A 25,722-nucleotide genomic window follows, 5' to 3' on the forward strand; every position below is an offset into this window, starting at 1 on the left:
TTCGTAATTTTTCGTAAAATCAATTTGTCACTGACCATTCTTTTTCATATGGTTAACCATATGATTAATAACCAAAGTCGAATATGAAAGGCATATTTTTGTATATATCAAAATGATATATTATTGTTAGGAGAACGAAAACTTCTGGAACATGTTGCAATACATTTTTGAGGGAGCGTATACCACTCACGAGTTGATTGCTTCGTTTTGAGTGGTATGATGCGCAAACTGTTTATGCACTGTCTCACTTCTTTTATTTTAAAAATGCCTTGTTTATGTTTTTTTCAAGTCCACTGATTTGAATATTAATTAACTCTTCTGAAACTAAGATACCAGAGAACTGAAAAACTTGAACAGAAGTTGATGTAACAACGGTATAATCTGCTCAGTCATGTGCCAATTTTTCTTGTGCATCAGTGTCTCATTCTGCATATGAGTGCAGTTATATGGGTATGTATATGTACAGTTATGCTCAGAACTAATGCTACACGATTGCATACGACTTTGTTCAAAATTCACTAAATGGCAACTAATATGCTCTATCTATTATTTCAATACAAAAACACGATTATTGCATACAATTAGGTCATATGTTTCCTAAGAATGAAATCTGTCGTATATTTCAAAACTGTAAAAATATAATGTGTAGCCAAATTTCAGAAAAACAGTTACAAAACATTTTCAAAACTTTTGTTCACTCACCGCTGATGTATTTGACCAAAACGAATTTGTCATCAAACCTTAGATCAAATATTAACTAAATAAGCAGAAAAATTTGCTGTAACATTAACAATGCTTCCTAAGTAACCATAACATTTGAAATAGTCCTATTTGATTGCTTTTATGCCTCAATGATGGAAAAATTTAATTATGTAAATACAAAAGTAGAATGTGGCCACTGATATCAATGTGAGAGTGGAGTGTGTGTGGCGCAACCATTAGAGTGGCGGTGCCACAACAACCACATGGTGTAACATAGGTCTGCAATGTGTAGCAACAATGAAATTATCTTCAAAACATTTATTTATATTTGTTAGAGGAATATTTGCATTTTCATACAAATAAAATTATTTATGATATAGTTCTTAACCACCTCAAAAATGATGGCTTACTAGCAAATATTCACCTTTGCAATTGTTCTTTTGTCAAAGTCAGTTCAAGTTACCTTATGAAAGAATAAATTAAACACCAAAGCGAGCAGAAGGACTTTAAAGAAAATAATATTTTAAACCAGTTAAAAATCAAATGTTCCATATGCCTTGATATTAATACTAATAGATATTTCGATTAATAGCCTTCTCCAAATAATCAACATAATTATCTTTTATTGTTCAAAGAACAGGTAATCTCTACAAATAAATTCAATCGTAACAGGTTACATCTCAGAAGGGTTAGATTATTTTTTAGGCCTACAAATCATTTTGCAACATACAACCAGCTTGAACACAGCCTAAAACTTCAACATCTAAAGAAAACTTGTTGTAATTCATATTCCTATTTTGAAAATGTTGTTAAGACTCTTGAGCTTATTAGGTCTACTGTTATAATGAAGTAGAGATAGTTATGTTAACCAGTCCAAGGAACATGTTAAGTGTGCTGTCACTGATGGCACCGCTAACCTTACCACACAGTACTTAGAACTAAGCAATGTGAAAAAAAGTCAGATTCAGTCCATACCACACAGACTACGAATTATCCCAATGCATAAAAGGGATCATATTTATATAACAATAAGGAAAATAGTGCTAGCTGTGAATTCGCAAACTTTTCAACATGTATGACATTAGAAATTAAAAAAAAAGTTTAACACTACTTTATGACGTCATGTTAAGTCTGAGATTCTGGACGATACAAAAAGAATCATGGCGCATCAGATTTGAGCATCATTGTACGTATATTTGCATACACGTATTCATCACGTTAGGTTAAAGTACAGTATGCATATGCTGTGCATTTGACCTTTTCTCTCTCTCTCTCTCTCTCTCTCTAGACTATTGTTTATTGTTATTTATTATATGGTATGGCTACAAAAATTTACGAATCCTTATAATCATCCAAAACGCATCATATGTAGGTACTTCAACTTATGTGTCACTTGTTGAAAAAAAAAGTATATCTTAGTTTTACCAGACCACTGAGCTAATTAACAGCTCTCCTAGGGCTGGCCCGAAGGATTAGATATTTTTACGTGGCTAGGAACCAATTGGTCACCTATCAACAGGACCTACAGCTTATTGTTGGATCCGAACCACACTATATCGAGAAATGAATTTCTATCACCAGAAATAAATTCCTCTGGCTCCGGGTTGGCCGAGCCGGAATTCGAACTTCGGACCACCGAATTAGCAGTCGAGCGCGAAAACCAATCGTCCAGCGAAGAACTTATCACTGGTTGAAACATTGTGTAAATGGATAATGCAGTATGCAAATTTCCAATATCCACAAGGGCCTTGGATGTATTATTGCAGATAATCAAGGGAGTGCTCTACAGAATTCAATTTTTCTCGTTGTGTTATTGACAGCTTGCATACTTGCGCTTTTCTTTTTTGTCTTCCGCGATCCTGAGCTAAATCAGAGTATTGCCTCCCAATAATTTAATTCTTGTGTTGGCAAAAACCGCGCTGCGGTATCAATTTAATGAATGTAATATCATGCTGATTCACATGCAGAAACAGTTTGAACCTACTGTGGATCAACTTTGTTGGTTTTGGAAGTGCAGAGGTCCACATCAGTCCACTTATCGCTTTCAAAACCTTACCACACTTAGGGAAGAGTCGGCGCTGCCACAAAATAAGCTGAATCTAAACCAACCATGGCAATCCTCTTTAGATAAGGATGGTAATTTTCATCTTTATTTCACTGTTCTGGATAATTTCATTGTTTTCCTGAATCCCTTAAGGGAAAAATAAATCTTATCCTCACTTTAGTCGTTTGTCCACCAGTACTACTTTCACTGGAGTGACATATCGGAGAATAAATTTGATTTGTGTCATAGTAATTCACTTGTGTTTTACTGCATCTAAATAAAGAAAACATTTTAAAAATTTCTGCAGTTTTTAATTTCCTCATCTATGTTACCCACACTAAAATTGTAGTTTGTTTTCCTCACTGAGATTGTAGTTTATTTACTTCACCGAAACTGCATTTATTTTTCTCACTGAAGTTGCAGTTTGTTTTTCTCACTGAAGTTGCAGTTTGTTTTTCTCACTGAAGTTGCATTTCATTTTTCACAATGAAATCACAGATTTTTTTTCTCACTGAAATGTGCAGTTTACTATTTTCACTAAAACTGCACTTTCCTATCCTCACTGAAATTGCAGCTTATTGTTTCTGACTGAAGTTTGTTGCTTCCACTGAAATTGCAGTTTCTCACTCACTGACAATGTTGTTTATTGCCTCTCTGAAATTACTTTTTATTTAAACTGACATCTTTTGAAAGTATAAGGTAGTTTGGTCTGGCCGATGGTAACTAGAAATCATTATTACGATATCAGTTCTCTCTGGTTTAATCTTAAGGTAAAAAAAATAATTAAAAAAATCTATGAAAAACTATTTTCAAGTCACTGACTTTTAAATCATTTGACAACCAACTAACCTTGAAAGCTGACTCCAAAAGCATTAGATTCTGGAGTATAACAGTTTGCTAATCTCTTATTTCTGTCTCAAAAGTAGACTGATTGATTCGTTAATGATATCTGGAAAATTTTCCGCTCTGCAACATATATATTTTTCTTTGCAATGGTTTTCAAATAACTTGTTTCCTGCATCTTAAAAATATTGATCGTGACGTCATTTACTGAGATGGTTCAGAGGTTATTTAAGTCGTTGCAATCAACCTTTTTTCACGTCGAGGACCAGAGTGATTGAGATGTCAGTTGTTAGTAGAAGCGAGTTTTCCTTCTGAAGAGACAAAAAGCGATTCTTGTCCCACAGCAACGGACCGGCTCCAAAGGCGAAACCCCAAATGAGGAACACATTTTATGGATTACTTTGAGCGCAAGGAAATCCCCTCGCAGACGACCGAGGATCAATGGATGCAGATCTCTATTGATGCCTTAGAAGCTTCGGATCGATTTGTTATGGGTACAATAAAATCAAAGGTCTCAGAAATATGATTAATTCTCCCAGTAGGAGGATAGTGCCGCAGTGCACCTCATGCGGTGCACTGTAGGCATAAGGTTCTTAGGTATTACTTAAGGGTCTTTGCAGCGTCCCTTCCTCAGGGCCCTAGCTGCAACCGCTCTCATTCCTTTTACTGTACCTCCGTTCATATTTTTTTTTCTTCCATCTTACCTTCCTCAACCCTCTCCTAACAATGAATTCATGGGGCAACAGCGAGGTTTTTCTCCTGTTGCACTTTTCACACCTTTTTACTCTTAATTTCCCTTTCAGCGCCGAATGACCTCAGAGGTCTCAGCACTTTGACCTAAATTCTATACTCTATTCTATTCTATAATTATTCCTCTACAGCCAGGAGACATCACGTCTCCTTATCGACCCCACATGCGCCTCCCTCGGACTTGTGATGTTGCTGACGCAGAAAAACAAGCTGTAGTACAAGAATGAACAATAAAGAAGTCAACGGAGCCCGCCTGGTGGAGCAAACGGGAGCCGCTGAAGACTTACGTCAGATTCAGCTTCCGCGCCATTTCCCTCAGCATCCGGACTTCCAGGCAGTCGACGAGCTGGACCGAGGTGCCGGGCTGATCGGTGTCTCGTGTGAATTCGGCGAATGGGAAGAACGACTTCACTGCCATCCGCAAGGCGTATCCGTTGAAGTTCTTGAACTGGTCTGAGGAGAGATGGGAAGAACAAGTGCGATCAAGAAGTGACTCGATTCATTTTATGGATCTTTCCTAGAGAGTCACCCCTCCCCCCCAAAAAAAGGGTGTACGTATGTCCACCTTTGGGGCGTGTTTGTTGCAAACCTGCTAGGGATGACCGTAAAAACAAAATACAAACGACTGCAAATATCATACAGACTATGACCCCCGAGAAATATGAGCCCCAGATCAAGACACCCGGAAACCCTAGGGGGTCACTCTCTAGGAAAGATCCCATTTTATGAATGATTGCAGTAGGCAAACTAACTGAATTTTTATATATATGGATGTTACTGAAAGAGCTACGGTTCAAGTCGCTCTCTGGATTTATGATCGAACGAAAGTGAACGAATGAGTCTGACGAATTCCGATGGTGCAAAGGTGCATATTCTACTTATTTCCAAAGTATCGTCGTGTAACGCAAATAAGGTGATTTAAGCACGGTGACCAATGTACTTACTTTGCAGGCGTCCTTAGCGGGATCCGGCGAATTTGCCGACAACAATTTATCATCGATGCGCTCAATATATCGAATACACAATTCTACGAAACGGTAATCATAGAAAGCTCTAGTAAATTGCCGCGGCAATAAATTACCAAGTTAGGTTTGATTGCTAAACAGGCAGGCGAGGAGAAAAGAGTTAAGAGTTAAGAGTTAAGGCGGGCCAACTGAAAATTGCATATTAATTTTTGCCACTGCGCGTAACACTCATATTTTGGCAAATATTGACCACTGTAATGGTAACGGAACACTCAAAACCGCTCCACTGTCATTCTATCGGTTATTCACATTTCATGGATTCAGGGGAAATATTGCAATTCCGGTCGCCGATGCCTTGCTACCCGATAGGTCAGAAACAGCTTATAATACGCTGCTAGATTAGATTAAGGTCAATGGACATTTTTCGTCTCCTTCCTCGATAACTCTTGATTTTGAACCAGCAATGATAAAGGAATGCAAAAAAGAATTCCCAAGCGTTGTATTAAAAGGACGTTTCTTCCATTTTCCTCAATGTACCTTACGTGCCATACAAGCTAATGGACTGGAAAGAAGATATGAAGCGGATGCAGATTTCGCTCAAAATCTCCGTTATGTGCCGGCACTAGCATATGTGCCTGTTAATACGGTTATCAGTGCATTTGAATTGTTGTATGACACAGATATCTTGCCGCGGGAAGCTGAAGCTGTAGTGGACTATTTGGAAGAAATCGTCGCCGACCTCCGAAGTTTGAGATCGAGATGTGGAATGTAGACGAAACCATTTTCAGTTTTTTACAGAAAACAAAAATTCGGTTGCAGGGTGACATAGGACATCTAAACCACTGGTTGCTGGCCACCAACCTAACATCTGGAAGTTTTTCGAATGCTTGAAGAAAGAACAAAACTATAATGATGTCAAAGTCGATTACTACCTAGCTGGCACTTCATCTCAACCACCAAGAAAGAAATATCGCGATTCTTCTGAATGGATAAAAAAAAACGTAGAATGCTATCCTTCACGTAGCAACGTCATTGATGATTTGCGGGCAATAGCCCATAACCTAGCTTTCTGATCTTGATTAAACCAATTCATAGCTTTTTATACACCTTACTGATTATGTTTGTGATTTGTTTATATGTGTGTATGTGAGTATATGTGTGGACGTGTGTATATATGTATATACATTCGTATGTGTATGTGTATTTGAGCGTGGTATTATGTTTTTAGATGGCTCATTTCGAAATTCCCGTTTTATTATTATTTTTACGTTTCTTATCGATTTTGCCAATTAATGTACAGTAGTTTCTGTTTTTTGTTTACTGTTACTACCACATTACTTTTACAATGATCAAAGAACCTATATTATCTGTAACTACCTTATTGGATATTATTTCACCTATTCATTTATTGCTTGTGGTCATTGGCTGTAGGTGTAGTTTCCGTATAAAACAAAAATACTTTTATTTTCCTAAATTCTCCAAAACTTCCTGTGGCTATTGCTTATAGTTTTAAGTTTAGTTAAAACTAATTTTTCGTTTTTAATGGTTCTGTGGGTAAAGAACTGTAACCATTCTGAATAAATACCATTTCCTATTTCAAAGATAAAAGTAAGCTAAATAAAAGATCAATATATTTATTTCAAATTAGAATATTTTTTTCCATTAATTATTGTCAGTGAATTGTGTGTAGTCGATAAATTGAGCTTGTATATGAATTGTTGTCGGGAAATTCCCCTAGACCCGTCCTTAGCCTTAAAAATAATCTGTAGTATGTGAAAGATGAATGCATAATTATTATACATGAGTGTATAAACATGCGAGTGAGCAGAAGCAGAGAATCTTTCCAAAAGGCGCAAATCTTACCGGGAGCGAAATGTCCCCGGTGCTTCCAGCCAGATTTCGGAAACCAAGAGTCCGCCATGACTACTTTGCTTCTTCCAGCGTCGCAGAACAGACACCGGAAATACGCCCTTATACTCCCTGTGGGAAGAAACTGCTTGTTTGATCTGGGCACATTAAACTGGAATAAAAAGGTGGTGCCAAACTACTTATTTGTTTGTGTGTGCACCTCCAACATAATTCTTTTTACTTTCCGGCACGTCTATGCTGAAAGCTTGGGGGCAGACCCATCTGTCTGTCAATGATTAATGCAGGACCTTTTTTTAATAATCTAGACATAATTACACCTTGGGGGGGCAGGAGTGAGTACCCTCAGTTACTAAAGTTTGTTTGCAGCCTCCTTTCGGCTCTTAGCTGCATCTACTTGTTAGCCCTTCACTTCAACTCCATTCTGACTCCCTTCTTCGGTGTTTCCGCCCAGCCGCCCCCCCCCCCCCCCCCCCCCCCCCCCCCCCCCCCCCCCCCCCCCCCCCCCCCCCCAACCCCCACCAACTCCCTCTTTTCACTGTCTAGGCTTTAACCAGCTTAATTATTTGCTCATGGTATGTGTCAGCGCTCTTACCACTTTTATTATCATTATTATTAATGCTGCTGTCATGTATATGTATTATTATGTTAGTTACTACTGTTATTCAACCTCAGAAGCGTTTTCCCTCAGGAGAGGCTATCACTCCTTTTATTTTGTCTATCTTTATTTTTTATCAATGCAAATGTGATTTATATATATACATATATATATATATATATATATATATATATATATATATATATATATATATATATATATATATATATATATACATATGAATTTTATCACATCACTGTGATTCATATACACGCATTAAGCTACAAATGTCCGTTTAATATCTAATTCGCTCTACCTCGGAATCAATATATTTTCATATAGTTTAACTGAAATGGAATTTTTAATTGATCGGCCCATGGTCTCGAACTACGGAACCAAGAATTCAGGACGAATTCTTATCATCAATAAAAAAATTCCCCTTCGGTGAACATTTTTTAAAGTATATTAATTCCGAGGTAGAGCCAATTAGATACAAAGGACATTTGCGGCTTAATGCGTGTATGTGTATATATATATATATATATATATATCTATATATATATATATCTATATATATATATATATTATATATATATATATCTATATATAATACGATATATATAGATATATATATATATATATATATATATATATATATATATATATATATATGTGTGTTGTGTGTGTGTGTGTGTGTGTGTGTGTGTGTGTGTGTGTGTGTGTGGTGTGTGTGTGTTGCTTGACTTGACCTGTACTCACTTCAGTATTAAAGTCCAACACTGATGTCAGGGGTTATTCCATCATGTGACTCAAGGCTTTTATGCGTCCAGTATATTTATCTTTTTTGACGCTGCGCCTCTCACAGAACGGGAGGGGTCAAGGTATCAGTAAATTATCCTCTCACGAGACCAACTCAAATGACAAATCAGCCCTCGATGGCTGAAAATGTCTCTGTGCTGGATTTTAATGTCCGAACTTTAATATATCAATAATCTACAACCAACAAGCAGACATACCAACGTGATGTTCAAGTGTTTCCAAGTGATTTTCTGTACGGGCCTCGATGGGCTTTCCCTCCCTGCTGCTGGAGACCGCGACGAAGTAGAGGGCGTGGATGGTGTTCCGGAAGACGTGACTCATGAGGAAGCCCCTTTCTCCTCCGGGAAGTCCTATGGCCAACACTTTTATCTCCGGATACTTCGAAATGTCAAGCTTCTGTAGGAAACTGCTTGTGGGTGTATGCGAAGGAGAAGAAGAAGAAGAAGAAGAAGAAGAAGAAGAAGAAGAAGAAGAGAGAGAGAGAGAGAGATAGGGAAAAGTAGTTAGTAGATAATCGGAGAGTGAGTAATTGCTACCGACAGAAATTACCTACTGTGCATTTCAGGGCTGAGTCTAATTGATTTTCGTCATTAAAACTTTTTTACAAAACATCGGATATGGATCGTATTTTGGAAACAGCTATTGATGCCACAACCTAATTGGCAATAATATGCAGTGATGTCTAATGTTGATAATTAGGCACTTATCAGAGTAAAACAAAGAAATTTAAAGGGAAACTTAGCTGCATTTAGTAAGCACCCAGTGAGAGGCCAGTTGTGACGTAAACTATGACATCAGACGTAACAGCAAGGTTCCCAGTAGCGTGATAATGATCTTAGAAACGCAAATATTTGACCCTCTTATACAATAAACAATACCTTAAGTAGGATATGTGATAATTATCGAAATTATGGATGATATACTATACATGGATGATAATATAAAAAATTTTAATTTGTGCAGTCAAATTAAGTAAGCAAAGAAACTACTACTTCTTTGCTTCTTAGCGTTCGTCACCTAAATAGGCGACCAAAGCATTTGAAACCAAAGATACAAACACAGATTAGAGTTAAAATACATACAAAACCAAATACAACGCTTGCCATAGAAAGTCTCATTATCATTGAAAGCAGCAAGTGTATCACGTTCATGGCACCGAGGTCTTGTAGGAATTCTATTTTCTCTGTAACCATCAAAAGTTCTTCACTTATGATCTCCTCAAAGCACAAGACCCGATTCACATAAGACTGGTTTATTCTTAAACAAATAGCATCATTCCCTTTACATAATTTTATATTATAAAATATTAGTTTCTTTTTATTTCATATTTCCTTCAATTTCAATAAAGCTCAGTATAATCAAAGGATTAGTGGATTATAAAATTTAGGGCATAGCTCCCAAGCGCTTGGACCATGAGTTACGAGTATCATTCAGCACTACAATGCAGTTATGATTATATTAAATATATACTTATATATATATATACATACATATATATATATATATATATATATATATATATATATATATATATATATATATATATATATATATATATATATATATGAATGCATATTATATAATAAACGACGTAAATGAATAATAAAAATATCTGAAAAGGGAAAAAATGAGTAACTTCAAATCCATGAAAAATAAATGAATAGATAAAACTGGGAATTCATAAACTCACTGATAACCACCCAACAAACCTACAACAAAACATTAGTGTGTCAAGTACAAGATTCAAGCCTATATAAACAACAAAACTGACACAGAGGAACACAAATAAAATAATGAAGGGGGAGTAGTGTGCTATGCCAGGCACTGTGGATTTATTATGGGATGGATCATGAATTAAGAAAGTTCAAGTTAGAACACTTGCGATATGATATGTACATTCATTTACCAGGGCTAAGCAGGCACCGTGAGTCGGAACTTTTGAGACAATTTGAAGCAACAGAAACTCGAGGGAAACAATTCTTTTCACAGAGAGACTGTAAGACTTGGTGTATATTTCAAGTTAATGGGAACGTGAATTACGCCATGGAATTGTATTACACAATGTCGACATGACTCATCGAAAAGTTGAGAGAGAGAGAGAGAGAGAGAGAGAGAGAGAGAGAGAGAGAGAGAGAGAGAATGTAGGGTAGGTGTTTGAGTGTGTGAAACAATATAGTAATCCCATATACTACTACTATTACTACTACCACCAACATGGGCGGAGTGCCTAGTAAAGTAGGTCATACCACAGTACCAAGAGTGGGAGGGCCCTCAGTAATGACGTTGTATTGGCCTCTATCTACGAGCCTGCTAGACTTAGCTAAGATTACCTTTCAAATTCGTTAATTCCCTCTGATAAGGGCCTTAATGATCAACACTAGACATCATTGCACATTTTTGCCAATTGGGCTGTGGCTCCAAATAGCCGTTTCCAAAATACGATCCATATCCGATGCTTTGGAAAGATTTTATAGACGAAAATCAATTAGGCACGGCCCTGACATGCACAGTAGATTCTAATAACACATACATCACTTTTGTTTGTAAGAACTGGGTAAAACATTAGATCTCACTTTGTTTTGGGTGTAGAACATTGCATACACCACGATAAAAAGAAAGGAAAAATAAAAAAAAAAACCTTGCGTGTACTTTACTTGACAGAGAGGTTGTTGGAGAAATCAGGCAGGTAGACAACCACGACTCTGCATCCGATCGACTTTCGACCTAACAGGAAGAAGTCGGAAGGGTTCTCATTCGTCTGCTGCGTCATCAGCTGTCTATCCACGAGGACGAACGGCCGGTTTCTTAACTGCAGAGCCCTTGAACGATATTCGATATCAAATCTTAAAAGTAGAATAAAGCATTGATCTTCGTCTCTGACTTTCCACCCTCTCTAACAATTGTTTTCATAGTGCAACTGCGAGGTTTTCTTACCGTTACACCTTTCAAGCCTTCTTGCTGTCAATTAACCTTTCAGCGCTGAATGACATCATAGGTCTTAGCTCTTGGCCTTTGGCCTAAATTCCATATTCTCTTCTAATCCTGATAACTGTCAACATTTTGGTTTTGGATAAAGAACAAACGCACGAAAATTGACTGAAACTAACAACAAGCAGGAGGAGACCGGCCTAGCCAGCTATTGAGAAACCATGTAACCTGAGATATTTATATTCATTAACAGTATTATGTTGGTATATTACTCTCAGAAGCTCATGCGGCCCCTGTCATTTGCAAACACTTTACCTCGATCATTAACCTTTTTACATGTTCGTCACCAAAGTCAATATTTATCTTGAATGGTGCGCAGAATCGTTATTATCTTCAGTATCGTTTATTATCCAATTCATTATACCTTGAGAACAATTTATGCCCAAAGGAACTTCATAAGCTACTAGCAGCTGTATGTGTCCTTTCCACGTTATTAAACGCACATTCACTTATAAATGACCTGGACGTTCATCTATCCCCAGCCAATGCTACTGCATCACTGACCGGCTCAGGCAGCCTCCGGCCGACGGAAGGTGCATACATGTTACAACAGGTTGGTCGGGAAAGATTTTCATTGTGAGGCCCACCTTAAAGTGACCTTGATAAAACTCAGCCTATAGTTCAACTCTGATATTGATGTTGAATGCGTATATAGTCATTTATATTAACTCATGGCACCAAATCTGAATGCAGTAGGCCCATCTTTGACCCTTTGGGCCTCAATTCCCAGAGTGAGGGGTGGCTGCGCCTTATGGCCCCCATATTGTGGGAAGCCTGTGTGTACCTATAGAAACTTCTACTTAGATGTCAACTTTGAAAGTTGTAAATAATGAGGGGGTATGAAAAAGAGGGGTTATGACCCCTTAAAAACGGCTCTTGAATTTCGGATTTTGACTAAAACCTTCCTGAGGGGGGAGGGGAGTTTATGGTAAAAATTTGGTAGCTTTAGTTGTCAACTCCAAAAGTTGTGGAAAAAAGGGGGCGGGGTTATGACCCCTTAGAAATGGCTCTCAAATTTCGGATTTTGACTAAATCCTTTGAGGGGGGAAGGGGAGTCTATGGTAAAAATTTGGTAGCCCTACCTGTGAACTTCGAAAATTGTAAAAATTGACGGGGTATGAAAAAGGGGTGTTATGACCCCCTTAGAAATGGTCCTTGACATTCAGATTTTGACTAAAACCTTTTCTGGGGGAGGAGGGTTGAGTCTATGGGTAAACATTTGTGAGCCCTACCCTGTGAACTTTGAAAATTGTAAAATTGACGGGGTATGAAAGAAAAAGGGGTGTTATGACCCTCTTAGAAATGGTTCTTGAAATTCGGATTTTTGACTAAACCACCTTTCTGGGGGAGGAGGGTTGAGTCTATGGTAAAATTTGGTATTTGCCTACCTGTCAACTTTTCGAAAGTTCTAAGAAATGATGGGGTATGAAAAAGGCGGTTATGACCCCTTTAGAAACAGCTTTCGCATTCCGGATTTTGACAAAAACCTTCCTTAGGGGGATGGGGAGTATATTGGTAGAAATTTGGTAGCCCTACCTGTCATCTTCGAAAGTTGATAAAAATGATGGGGTATGAAAAAGGGGAGTTATGACTCCCTTAGCAAAGGCCCTCGAATTTCGGATTTTGACTAAAACCTTTTTTGGGGGAGGGGAGTCTTTGGTAAAAATTTGGTAGCCCTAGCTTTTATAGTCTGGATATGCATAACGTACAAACAGACAAATTTAGTTATATATAGATAAGTGCTTTGTTTCCGGCTAGATTCGTACCGTTGCCTGAATTACAAACAGCGACAGAAAGACCTCTGACCACTCAGGTGGTCATAGTCACTGTCAATCATCACTGTTTCAGTTCCTCGTTGAACGAGTGGTTTTCGCTCTCGGCTACCAGTATCCAGTGATCCGAAGTTCGATTCTCGGCTCGGCAACGGCGAAGTCCAGAGGAATTTATTTCTGGTGATAGAAATTCATTTCTCGATATAATGTGGTTCGGATCCCACAATAAGCTGTAGGTCCCGTTGCGAGGTGACCAATTGGTTCCTAGCCACGTAAAAATATCTAATCCTTCGGGCCAGCCCTAGGAGAGCTGTTAATCAGCTCAGTGGTCTGGTAAAACTAAGATACACTTAATTGTTTCTAAACCAGATCATGGTTCGAATCCTGGCCGGCGCAGTAGCACTTCAGGTATTTCCCCAAGGTATAGTGAATTGGTTTAAAAATAAAACCATAGTTGAATGTTTGTGAACGTAGAACGTTCACTCGTGTGTAAGTGAAAAATATTCATGTACATATATATATATATATATATATATATATATATATATATATATATATATATACATATATATCTATCTATCGATCTATCTATCTATCTATCTATATATATATATATATATATATATATATATATATATATATATATTTTACTATATATGCATTCATTCACTTACCTCAGGAAAAGTCAGCGTGTGCATCGTCCGTTTCTTTGAGCATCAGCAGATGGCAATCGGGAAAGTGAACTTTGACCACATCACCAATAACTTCCAGAAGTTGATTCATCCCTCCTGGACGCTCTGTGGCTGCGTACTTTTTCAACAGAGGTCCTTCTCCAGTTCGTCCTTCCGTTGAAATAATGTCATAGAGGAAGACGAGACACAGTTGCAGGACACTGGAGATCGCTATGCGCAGAGGGATTTTCATCCTGTATTAAGATGTTTCACATTATATATATTATATATATATATATATATATATATATATATATATATATATATATATATAATAAATATAAACTAACCATATTAAAATCAAAATTCAAATTTAAACTATTCAATTTGTTTATAAAATCAACACTGTTTTTAACATTCGTGTTAGAAATGTTTCCTACCAAAGGTGTAAGAATTTTAACAAGCCATTTAGATCTATTATATGTAACTGACCCTACTGAACTAATGATTGGTCTGATAGGGTTATTGATTTTGCGTGTTTTGATTTTAATATGGTTAGTTTTGATGTCTCTTTATTTACAAAAGTGCCTGTAGATGATTTACTTGAATATTTGGAGGATGAATAAGAACGTCATGATATTCCCTTAACTGGAGCAAACCTCATTAGTCTCATAAGGTTATATATCAAAGACAGTAAATTTTGTTTTAATGGGGAATTTTTTGTACAAAAGTTTGGCATGGCTATGGGTAATCCCTTATCTCCTGTCCTTAGCAATATTTAAATGGAATTTTTTTAGACAAAACTCTTACCAAGAATTTTGCCCCAAAAAGTTATATGGTTTAGGTATGTAGATGATATTTTCTGTATTTGGCCAGTTCACGAAAATCTCCAGGAATTCCTTAATAATCTCAATAATTTAGTCCCTGCTATAAAATTTACTGTAGAGGAAGAAAGAAATTGTAATTTGAATTTTCTTGATGTAACTGTCCATAGAAATGATAGAAATTTCACCTTTTCAGTCTTTCGGAAATCAACTAACATTGCCTCTTTTGTTCATTACTACTCCAATCACCATCAAAATGTTAAATTCTCTGTTTTTTCTGGGATGTTCCTAAGGGCTTTACGTGTCTGTAGCCCTCAGTTTATTGACGCTGATTACGCTGAGATTAAAACTATTTATGATATTGCATTGAAACTTAAATACCCAAGAACATTTGTAGATGTGGCATGGAAAAGAGCTAGAAAAACATTTTATTTAACTAATGACAAACTTGAATTGAGTAAGCATAACATTTTAAAATTACCCTATGATGAAAGGTTTTTAGATATTCCTAGAATTTTAAAGCTATTTAACATAAATGTTGTTTTCAGTAATATTAATGTCAAGAGTTTAGTAATAAAAAAATTCTCCTAAAGATCTTCCAGGCTGCATATGTGAAATTCCTTGCAAAAAGTGTGATAAAGTCTATTACGGACAGACCGGTAAATGTCTTTCACAACGTCTCAAACAGCACCAATATTCTTTGAGAACTGGGCAAATATCGAATGCATTATTCGTACATATAAGAGATTTAGATCATCCTATTAACTGGAGTTAAGCAAGAGCCTTAATCCCATGTAATGACACAGTTAAAATGAATATCATTGAATCTTGTTTCATCAAGTCAAATAATGGAAATATTCTAAATTTAAGTCTTGGTTTATTTAAACTTGATGCCTTTATAATGAAAAAAGTTGTAGATAAATATAAGCAACAAAATTAATATATTCAGTTTTTACATGTTTTGAAGTGTACAGATAATTTGTAGTGTCTGTTAGGCTTAAATCAATGTTTTGGTTTGTGACCGTGTGATATCCGATAATCCTGGATTATCTTCTTAACTTTTACCCTTTTGTCAATTAATTATCCGGTATTTGTGATCTGTTGTTTACCTGATAACTTTCTCTCCAATTGTATTTCATTCGTTCCTTGACAATGTCTTAGTAAAGACGAAAGCACTTGGATTTCTGACTATTATTTTCCTGTGGTATTCGCTTATTATTTGTATATATAATGTATATACAATATACATACATATGACAACAAATTTTTGAATTCATCTCAATTTATAATAATAATAATAATAATAATTCTTGTTTTAAACCGAGGGTATATATGTGATCTGAGTGAAAGAGAAGAGTCATTCACTTCTTGCCCCTACTGCACAGAGAATAAAATCGGGAAAATGTTCGGACGAGAAATATAGCAAATGTGATAAAAGTAGTGAGTCCTTTAAGGTAATGTAACTTATATTTCTTCTGAACCGGTAGGCTACACTGCAACATACTGAAATTGCATAAAATGTTTAGCAGAGTCAGAATAAAAAATGCCACGGCTCTAAGGTGCTGTGCATAAGACCATCATAGCCTTTACAAAAGCCATGGTTTATTGAACTTAGGGCTGTCTTCATCTTAAGCAACCATTAGCCATAGTTGTCAATTATTAATAAAAAGGTATAAATTAACATTTGAGGATAATTTGAATAGAAAATTAAGGCTGATAACTTGAAAGGTATTCCACCTAACCTAACCGATACCTGGGCTTAGGTACTGTAAATTAGATTCACCAGAAAGGAAGATCAGACTTCACATTAGTTTTTATTGAGATTGAATAATCAAATTTAAGACACATGTCGGGACAGAGAGCGAGCAAGGATCAAAATAGAGGAGAAATTTTGAAACACTCCACTTGCAACAGATAATATAATAATTCCAAAGAATATATCTATATATGTATATATATATATATATATATATATATATATATATATATATATATATATATATATATAAAATATATATTTTACCCCCCATTATACATATACAAACGCACATATATAATACTATATTATATATATATATTATATATATATATATATATATTATATATATATATATATATATATATATATATATTTATATATATATATATATATATATATATATATATATATATATATACATATATATATACTATATCATATATATATCATGTAATAGATATTGTATATATATATATAGTATTATATATATATAAGATATATATACATACATAAAATATATATACATATATATATATATATCTATATACATACATAAATATATACACACTATATATATTATATACTATATATATATATATATATATATATATATATATTATATATATATCAATTTGATGATGGTGAGGCTTGAAATGAAGCCGGAACGGGAAGACTGAAGCACGTAATATCAGACTGACATTGGATGATGGAATTAAACCGACCGCATCCGTTTGCTTATATTGGGAAGAGTCATCTCCGTGGAATGAGACCTCCTTTAATAACCATAACGAATAATACGAGACATGAAAAACAAGAAAAAAGAAAAAATGTAATATTTCCGAACACAGCTGAAAGATCAAATGGGAAATTAAATATCATTATTAAGCAGAGCAAAAATAGCCACTGATATATTATGAGTGAGAACAGAGAAAAATCTACAGAAGGTAAAAAAAGAACACAGAGAATGGTCGATGCCAGAGAAAGAAAGAATTGATATAAAAGAGAATGTTTTCAGAAAACCGTTCATTACTCACCTTCCTTTTGTTTTCATCCTTAGGCAAAGGAACAGAAATAGTTTCAGCTTTCGTTTTTTCGGCCCCTTTTTTTGATTTGGCCCTGTGCAGAGGTCCACGGAAGTCCCCCTTTTATAGCCAGGGCGACGGTCCGTCCTGCTGTATTCTGAAGAAGCCTTCAACCGTCGTTTTGATTTCTTCTCGTCTCAGTTCATTAGTCGAATCCAGAGACCCACAACAGGCTGACTTGATTTAAAACCAACCCATCAACAACCGTCGCTTTCTTAGTGGCTTTATCATGGGAATTACGTGTGTGTGTGTGTATATATATATATATATTATATATATATATATATATATATATATATATATATATATAATATATATTTTTTTTTTTTTTTTTTTTTTTTTTTTTGTGGGGGGGTGGGGGATATGCTTGTCACTACAAAGCCTTGAGCTCCAACTTGAAAGATTTTTTTTTAAATCATGACGTCCGGTAGCGGGAAACGAACCCGCGATACCATAATCACGGCGAGGTCACCTTGTCGACCTGACCATGAGAAGGATAAAAGTCTACTCCCTCTCGTACATACACATACCTAACGTTTTCAGATATATATATATATATATATATATATATATATAATATATATATATACATATATATATATATATATATATATATATACATATACATATCTGATCAAAATTGAGGAAACACTAAAGAAGGGAAGAAGCATCAAATTGCTGAAAAGACGACTTGGAACAAGGCGCCAACAGATACTTGTTTTCAAGGATGAAAATGGAAATATTATCAACAAAAGAGATGGAGTAATAAAAATTGCTGAGGATTTCTACACAATGCTGTACAATAGTGATATAGGAAATAACTTTGCCAATAGAAATAATGAAACACCTGAGCCGGTACCAAAAGTAAAAGCAGGAGAAGTAAAGAAAACATTGAAAGACATGAAAAGAAACAAAGCAGCAAGAGAAAATGGCCTAACAATTGATTTGATGATAAATGGAGGAAATTTCATATTAGTAAAACTCTCTGAACTCTACACAAAATGTTTGCAAGAATGCTCTATAACTACAGCTTGGAAAAACTTTATCATTATATTAATTCACAAAAAGGGAGACACAAAAGACCTGAAAAATTACCGCCCAGTAAGTTTACTCTCAGTAATATATAAAATAGTTACAAAGATCATATTAGGCCGATTAGAAAGACCGCCAGACTTTAATCAACCATGATAGCAGGCAGATTTTAGAAGCGGTATTCAAGAACTGACCATATCCATGTAATTAACCAGCTAAAGGAAAAATCGGCAGAGTAGGACAAACCACTATGTATGGCATTCGTAGACTATGAGAAAGCTTTTGATTCTGTCAAAACTTCAGCAGTATTGAAAGCCCTTCAAAAGTAGGGAATAGATGAATCTTATGTTAGAACACTTGAAGATATCTACACGGGTAGTACAGCAATCCTAAAGCTACATAAAGATAGTGAGAAATTTCCGATTGAGAAAGGAGTTAGACAGGGAGACCCCATCTCTCTTAAATTATTCACATCGTGCCTAGAAGAAGTTTTTAAGAATTTAGATTGGGAAAATGTAGGGATTAACATAAATGGGGAATACTTAACAACTTGAAATTTGCAGATGACATAGTTCTAATCAGTGAATCGGGGGAGGAATTGCAAACGATGATAGAAGATTTGAATAGAGAAAGCAGAAATGTAGGACTGAAAATGAATATGAGTAAAACTAAGATAATGTTCAATGAAAATGCAGAGACAACAAATAAGGGTTATGGACGAACCTCTAGAGATTGTTCATGAATATACGTATTTTGGACAGACAGTAAGTATTTCCCCAGGATATGAGACCGAAATTAAAAGAAGGATGAGCATGGGATGGAGAGTTCTTGGTCAACAAAAAGAGATTATGAAAAGTAAAATGCCACTCTCTCTAAAAAGAAAAACCTTCTAATCAGATGGTACTACCAGTATTAACTTATGTATCAGAAACTTGGAGCCTTACTAAAGCCTTAGAACATAAGCTGGTTACAACTTAAAGAGATATGGAAAGAATAATGATGGGAATAACACTAAGAGACAGAAAAAGATCAACATGGATACGAGAGCAAACTAAAGTAGAGGATATTCCAACAACAATTAAGAAGAAGAAATGTGCGTGGGCAGGACATATAATGAGAATGTCAGATAATAGATGGACGAAAAGAATAACAGAATGGGTCACTAGACATTCCAAACGAAGCATGGGAAGGGAGAGAAGACGATGGGTTGACGAGCTAAAAAAATTTGCGGGTATAGAAGGGCATAGAAAGACCATATAAACGGAAGGGAGTGGAAGGACACGTCTCAGGCCTTTGTCCTGCAGTGGACTACCAACGGCTGATAATGATGATGATGATGAGATTATATATATATATATATATATATATATATATATATATATATATATATATATATATTTGAAATCTGTGCTGTGTGTCTCTGTGTATGTTTTGTGAGCACGTAGGGAGAGAGAGACCATTGAAAATTTTAAGACTTTCACATCTCAATTCCGAGTGCAGTGCAAAGGTCGTCTAAACACTGTAACATGATAATAACTACCCTAAAAAAATATTTTATATACGTGTATGTATAAAACACTTCGACCTCCACATTCTCAATAAGACCAGGAGGGAATAAAGATTTTACTGACGAAGGTGAATTTTACCTAGGTGCAAGATAACTGAACATTAACATTCGTCACACCCATTTTTCGATAAAGCAGAGACCGGCTGATTGGCTAATCGGTGTTTTTATGTAAAAGGCGAAAAGAAATAATATAACAGAAGCAGGATAAAAGTCGAGAAAAATAAGAGGTTTTGTGAACTTCTGGAAATTAAAAACATATAAAAAACCTTTATTGGACTTGTGATGTCTTTTTCGATAAGAATGCCCGCACAGAGTAAGAACAATAATAATAATAATAATAATAATAATAATAATAATAATAATAATAATAATAATAATAATAATAATAATAATAATAATAATAATAATAATAATAAAAAGTACTACAGAAGATGGATGCCGGGTACCAACTCAAGAAAAGAGGCAACAAAATCAACCATCTGATGTTCATGGACGACATCAAGCTGTATGGTAAGAGCATCAAGGAAATAGATACCCTAATCCAGACTGTAAGGATTGTATCTGGGGACATCAGAATGGAGTTTGGAATAGAAAAATGCGCCTTAGTCAACCTACAAAAGGGCAAAGTAACGAGAACTGAAGGGATAAAGCTACCAGATGGGAGCAACATCAAACACATAGATGAGACAGGATACAAATACCTGGGAATAATGGAAGGAGGAGATATAAAACACCAAGAGATGAAGGACACGATCAGGAAAGAATATATGCAGAGACTCAAGGCGATACTCAAGTCAAAACTCAACGCCGGAAATATGATAAAAGCCATAAACACATGGGCAGTGCCAGTAATCAGATACAGCGCAGGAATAGTGGAATGGACGAAGGCAGAACTCCGCAGCATAGATCAGAAAACCAGGAAACAAATGACAATTCACAAAGCACTACACCCAAGAGCAAATACGGACAGACTATACATAACACGAAAGGAAGGAGGGAGAGGACTACTAAGTATAGAGGACTGCGTCAACATTGAAAACAGAGCACTGGGGCAATATCTGAAAAGCAGTGAAGACGAGTGGCTAAAGAGTGCATGGGAAGAAGGACTAATAAAAGTAGACGAAGACCCAGAAATATACAGAGACAGGAGAAAGACAGAAAGAACAGAGGACTGGCACAACAAACCAATGCACGGACAATACATGAGACAGACTAAAGAACTAGCCAGCGATGACAATTGGCAATGGCTACAGAGGGGAGAGCTAAAGAAGGAAACTGAAGGAATGATAACAGCGGCACAAGATCAGGCCCTAAGAACCAGATATGTTCAAAGTACGATAGACGGAAATAACATCTCTCCCATATGTAGGAAGTGCAATACGAAAAATGAAACCATAAACCACATAGCAAGTGAATGCCCGGCACTTGCACAGAACCAGTACAAAAAGAGGCATGATTCAGTGGCAAAAGCCCTCCACTGGAGCCTGTGCAAGAAACATCAGCTACCTTGCAGTAATAAGTGGTACGAGCACCAACCTGAGGGAGTGATAGAAAACGATCAGGCAAAGATCCTCTGGGACTATGGTATCAGAACGGATAGGGTGATACGTGCAAATAGACCAGACGTGACGCTGATTGACAAAGTCAAGATGAAAGTATCACTCATTGATGTCGCAATACCATGGGACACCAGAGTTGAAGAGAAAGAGAGGGAAAAAAATGGATAAGTATCAAGATCTGAAAATAGAAATAAGAAGGATATGGGATATGCCAGTGGAAATCGTACCCATAATCATAGGAGCACTAGGCACGATCCAAGATCCCTGAAAAGGAATCTAGAAAAAACTAGAGGCTGAAGTAGCTCCAGGTCTCATGCAGAAGAGTGTGATCCTAGAAACGGCACACATAGTAAGAAAAGTGATGGACTCCTAAGGAGGCAGGATGTAACCCGGAACCCCACACTATAAATACCACCCAGTCGAATTGGAGGACTGTGATAGAGCAAAAAAAAAAAAAAAAAAAAAAAAAAAAAAAAATAATAATAATAATAATAATAATAATAATTTTTATCGTTGTTTTTCAATTTTTCCAGCAAAACCGAAAACGATGATGATAATAATAATAACAAAAAGAGGAATGATTCAAAAGCCCTCCACCGGAGCCTGTGCAAGAAAAATCAGCTACCTTGCAGTAATAAGTGGTACGAACACCAACCTGAGGGAGTGATGGAACACGACCTGGCAAAGATCCTCTGGGATTATGGTATCAGAACAGATAGAGTGATACGTGCTAATAGACCAGACGTGACGTTGACAAAACCAAGAAGAAAGCATCACTCATCGATGTCGCAATACCATGGGACACCAGAGAAGATGAGAAAGAAAGACAAAAATTGATAATTAGCAAGACCTGGAAATAGAAATAAGAAGGATATGGGATATGCCAGTGGAAATTGTACCTATAATCATAGGGACACTAGGCACGACCCAAAGATCCCTAGAAAGGAACCTGGAAAAATTAGATGCCGAAGTAGCTCCAGGACTCATGCAGAAGAGCCGTGCTCCTGGAAACAGCGCACATAGTGAGAAAAGTGCTGGATTTCTAAGGAGGCAGGATGCAACCCGGAACCCTACACTATAAAAACCACCCAGTCAATACGACCACTGAAATAGACCCCCACAAAAAAATTAATAATTATAAATAAAAATAAAATAAATGAATAATAAAATAAAATAAGATAAATAAATTATTATTATAATAATAATTTTTATTATATTTCAATTATTACACTAATAATGAAAACGATAATAATAATAATAATAAGACGAAGAAGAAGAAGAAGAAGAAGAAGAAGAAGAAGTTATTTTTTAATTATTACACTAAAAGTGACAACGATAATTAATATAATAATAATGATAATAATAATATTTGTCGGCAGCAGACCCTCTTTAAGGCAGGTTCTATCAGAAGAGATTGCTGCTTCAACTGCGTTGATTTGATAGGCGTTGGTAGATCCAGTCTTCGTAAAAGGAGGCTGAAGTGCTGGAAATACAAGTGAAATGTCTAAGGTTTATCTCAGATTTCGTGAATCGTTCGCTCCTCTGGGGGATTCCTCACGTCAAAGTGATTTTCCTTCTGTTTTTAAGGGAACGTTCGGTCGTCACAGCCGCGGGCACTCATAAATCGGAAGATTACAAATCATAGTTAATAATAATCAAAGTATGAACAAGATCAGGAACGTCAGTGATCAGTTAAAGTGATTTACACGAAGAAATTATTGTGACTATTCTGAGTTAGGTATATCTTAGTTCAACCAGACCACTGAGCTGATGAACAGCTCTCCTAGGGCTGGCCGGAAGGATTAAATCTCTTTACGTGACTAGGAACCGATTGGTTACTTAGCAACGGGACTTACAGCTTATTGTGGGATCTGAACCACATTATACCAAGAAATGCATTTGTAATCACCAGAATTAAATTCCTCTGATTCAGCATTGGCGGTAGGCGGGAGAGAACTCGGGTTACCAGATTAGCAGGTGAGTACACAAACCACTTGTCTAATGAGGAACTTACTATTCTGAGTAGCGCAGTCTCTCAAATAATCATTTACGATTCACGTTATGTACTGACAGAATCTAAGTATTTTCCATCAAAATGGTGACACCATTCTTATGATTTTTTAATATAATATACAGGTTAAAATATACAGTCACATGGTAGATACTGTAAGGGAATTCACAGAAATGCAATTGTTTATATTTCCCATAGTGTTACTATTATCAGTTTCACCAGTGTGGGCATTTATAACGTGTGTACATGTCCAGGAAATTCTTTAGACAGCCTTCACCAGCAAGTTGGTTTTCTTGATGTCGTGAAATGTGTGGACGCGACTAAAATTCCTTTATTTGTATATACGCAGCCTTCAGATATCTGGTTTACCCTAAAAACGTAGATAGTAAGAAAATCACTGTAAGCCAAAGAAGACTTTTCTCCAGTTAGCTGTCAATGTGATGCACCTGGCGAGATATGTTACTCTACGTTTTTTTTTTTCAACACCCGTTTCGTTTTTTGTGAGAATTTTCGTTGATAATCATTTTTCCTACTCGTAAAGCCAGTCAAAATCTTAGAATGAGACAAAAGAATAATTATTGTTTTCTCATAATTAATCCCCTGAAATGAAATTGAACTCAGAATTCCCTTCATTTTTATGCTTTCTGAGACTGAGTGTACCACTTTCTTTCTAGAAGAACAATGGCTACATAAAAATGAAGACTTGCTGAAAAGGAAAGACATTCTTAATTTATTTGTCAATGCGATTTTGAAGATGAGAAAAGACAGTTTCATTCGATACCAGTGGAAAAGATAAAGTATTATACCCTGAACAAAACAGAACTGTATAACATACTTGTATAACATGAAAGATATCAAGAATACCTGCTTGGGAACCCTTGACTCGCCTGGAGGGATTAATGTTGTCTGGAACCTGATGTTGCTCGAAGACTGACTGATGTTGACTGAGTGATGTTGAAAAGGAGAATCAAATCAAACCCCTAGAGCTGTGGGAGACTCGCCCCGGTGCTAAGCGCTCAGGCTGATCTCTAAAGGCAATGGTCGTTCCTCGAATCTTCGATGTTCGTCTGCGTGGTTTACCTACAGAAAAATGCTGTCATGCGCATTGGGTTTCTCATGTTCTCTCCCTCTCTCTCTCTCTCTCTATGCGCATTGCGTTTCTCTCTCTCTCTCTCTCTCTCTCATGCATGGCGCATTTGCACGTTCTCTCTTCTCTCTACTCGATCTCTCTCTCTCTCTCTCTCTCTCTCTCTCTACATTTATCCATCTCTTTCTTTCTGATGAAGAATGAGGTAGAATGCCCAATATTGAAATAGCCCCAAGTTTAGGATCAAGCCTTACTTAATCAATTTAGACATAATCACTCCTATACTTCTGCACCATTTTTGTAGTCAATAATAAGGTTTGCAGTGCATCACTTACCCCGCTGGCAGTTGGACTTCACGCACTGCCGCTCCCACCTGCCTTTTAGGCCTTGACAGACGTGTCAGTCAGCCCTCTTCTTGTTTTAGCTGGATTAGATCCCACGACGTGCCCTGGGGAAGATGAAACTGGACCTTTTCAGTATTCTAATCTGCAAGTGGCAAAAGACTTATAGTAAAAAAACTCACCATCATTCAATGGTTTGGGGAAAATCATGTTCCCTTTCACATTGCATACATGTATGGATTGATGTATGTGAATATGTGTACGTATATATACTTGTATATATATATATATATATATATATATATATATATATATATATATATATATATATGTATATATTTTACTGTAATACAACAGTATGATATGAAGATAAAAAGGTCTTTAAAACACTATTTGAGCGTTGCAACCTTATACTTCAAGCACTTCCTTCTGTGCTCCTGCT

At 36.2% G+C, this 25,722-nt stretch overlaps 1 protein-coding gene and 1 long non-coding RNA gene across 5 annotated transcripts in view; both read right to left on the bottom strand.

The window, feature by feature from the left end:
• LOC135213659 (glutamate receptor ionotropic, delta-2-like) overlaps positions 1–11,402 on the bottom strand; it is a 69,312-nt gene extending 57,910 nt beyond the window's left edge. For 2 of the 3 annotated variants that reach the window (XM_064247717.1, XM_064247719.1), the window contains exons 1-4: positions 11,242–11,402; positions 8,785–8,993; positions 7,168–7,284; positions 4,627–4,792 (exon numbers count right to left, since the gene is read on the bottom strand). In XM_064247717.1, the coding sequence (XP_064103787.1) occupies positions 4,627–4,792; positions 7,168–7,284; positions 8,785–8,993; positions 11,242–11,357 (608 nt within the window). In that variant the 5' untranslated portion in view covers positions 11,358–11,402. The remainder of the gene's footprint in view (positions 1–4,626; positions 4,793–7,167; positions 7,285–8,784; positions 8,994–11,241) is intronic. The other variant, XM_064247718.1, reaches the window with a different exon arrangement.
• Positions 11,403–14,033: 2,631 nt separating this feature from the next.
• The window catches only part of LOC135213662 (uncharacterized), a 153,861-nt gene continuing 142,172 nt past the window's right edge, over positions 14,034–25,722 (bottom strand). The window contains exons 2-3 of one of the 2 annotated variants that reach the window (XR_010314176.1): positions 25,275–25,425; positions 14,034–14,272 (exon numbers count right to left, since the gene is read on the bottom strand). This is a non-coding gene — a long non-coding RNA (uncharacterized LOC135213662). Of the gene's footprint in view, positions 14,273–24,723; positions 24,933–25,274; positions 25,426–25,722 lie in introns of those variants that run through there. The other variant, XR_010314177.1, reaches the window with a different exon arrangement.

This window comes from Macrobrachium nipponense, chromosome 43, assembly GCF_015104395.2.
Source record: "Macrobrachium nipponense isolate FS-2020 chromosome 43, ASM1510439v2, whole genome shotgun sequence".
Taxonomy (NCBI): Eukaryota; Metazoa; Arthropoda; class Malacostraca; order Decapoda; family Palaemonidae; genus Macrobrachium; species Macrobrachium nipponense.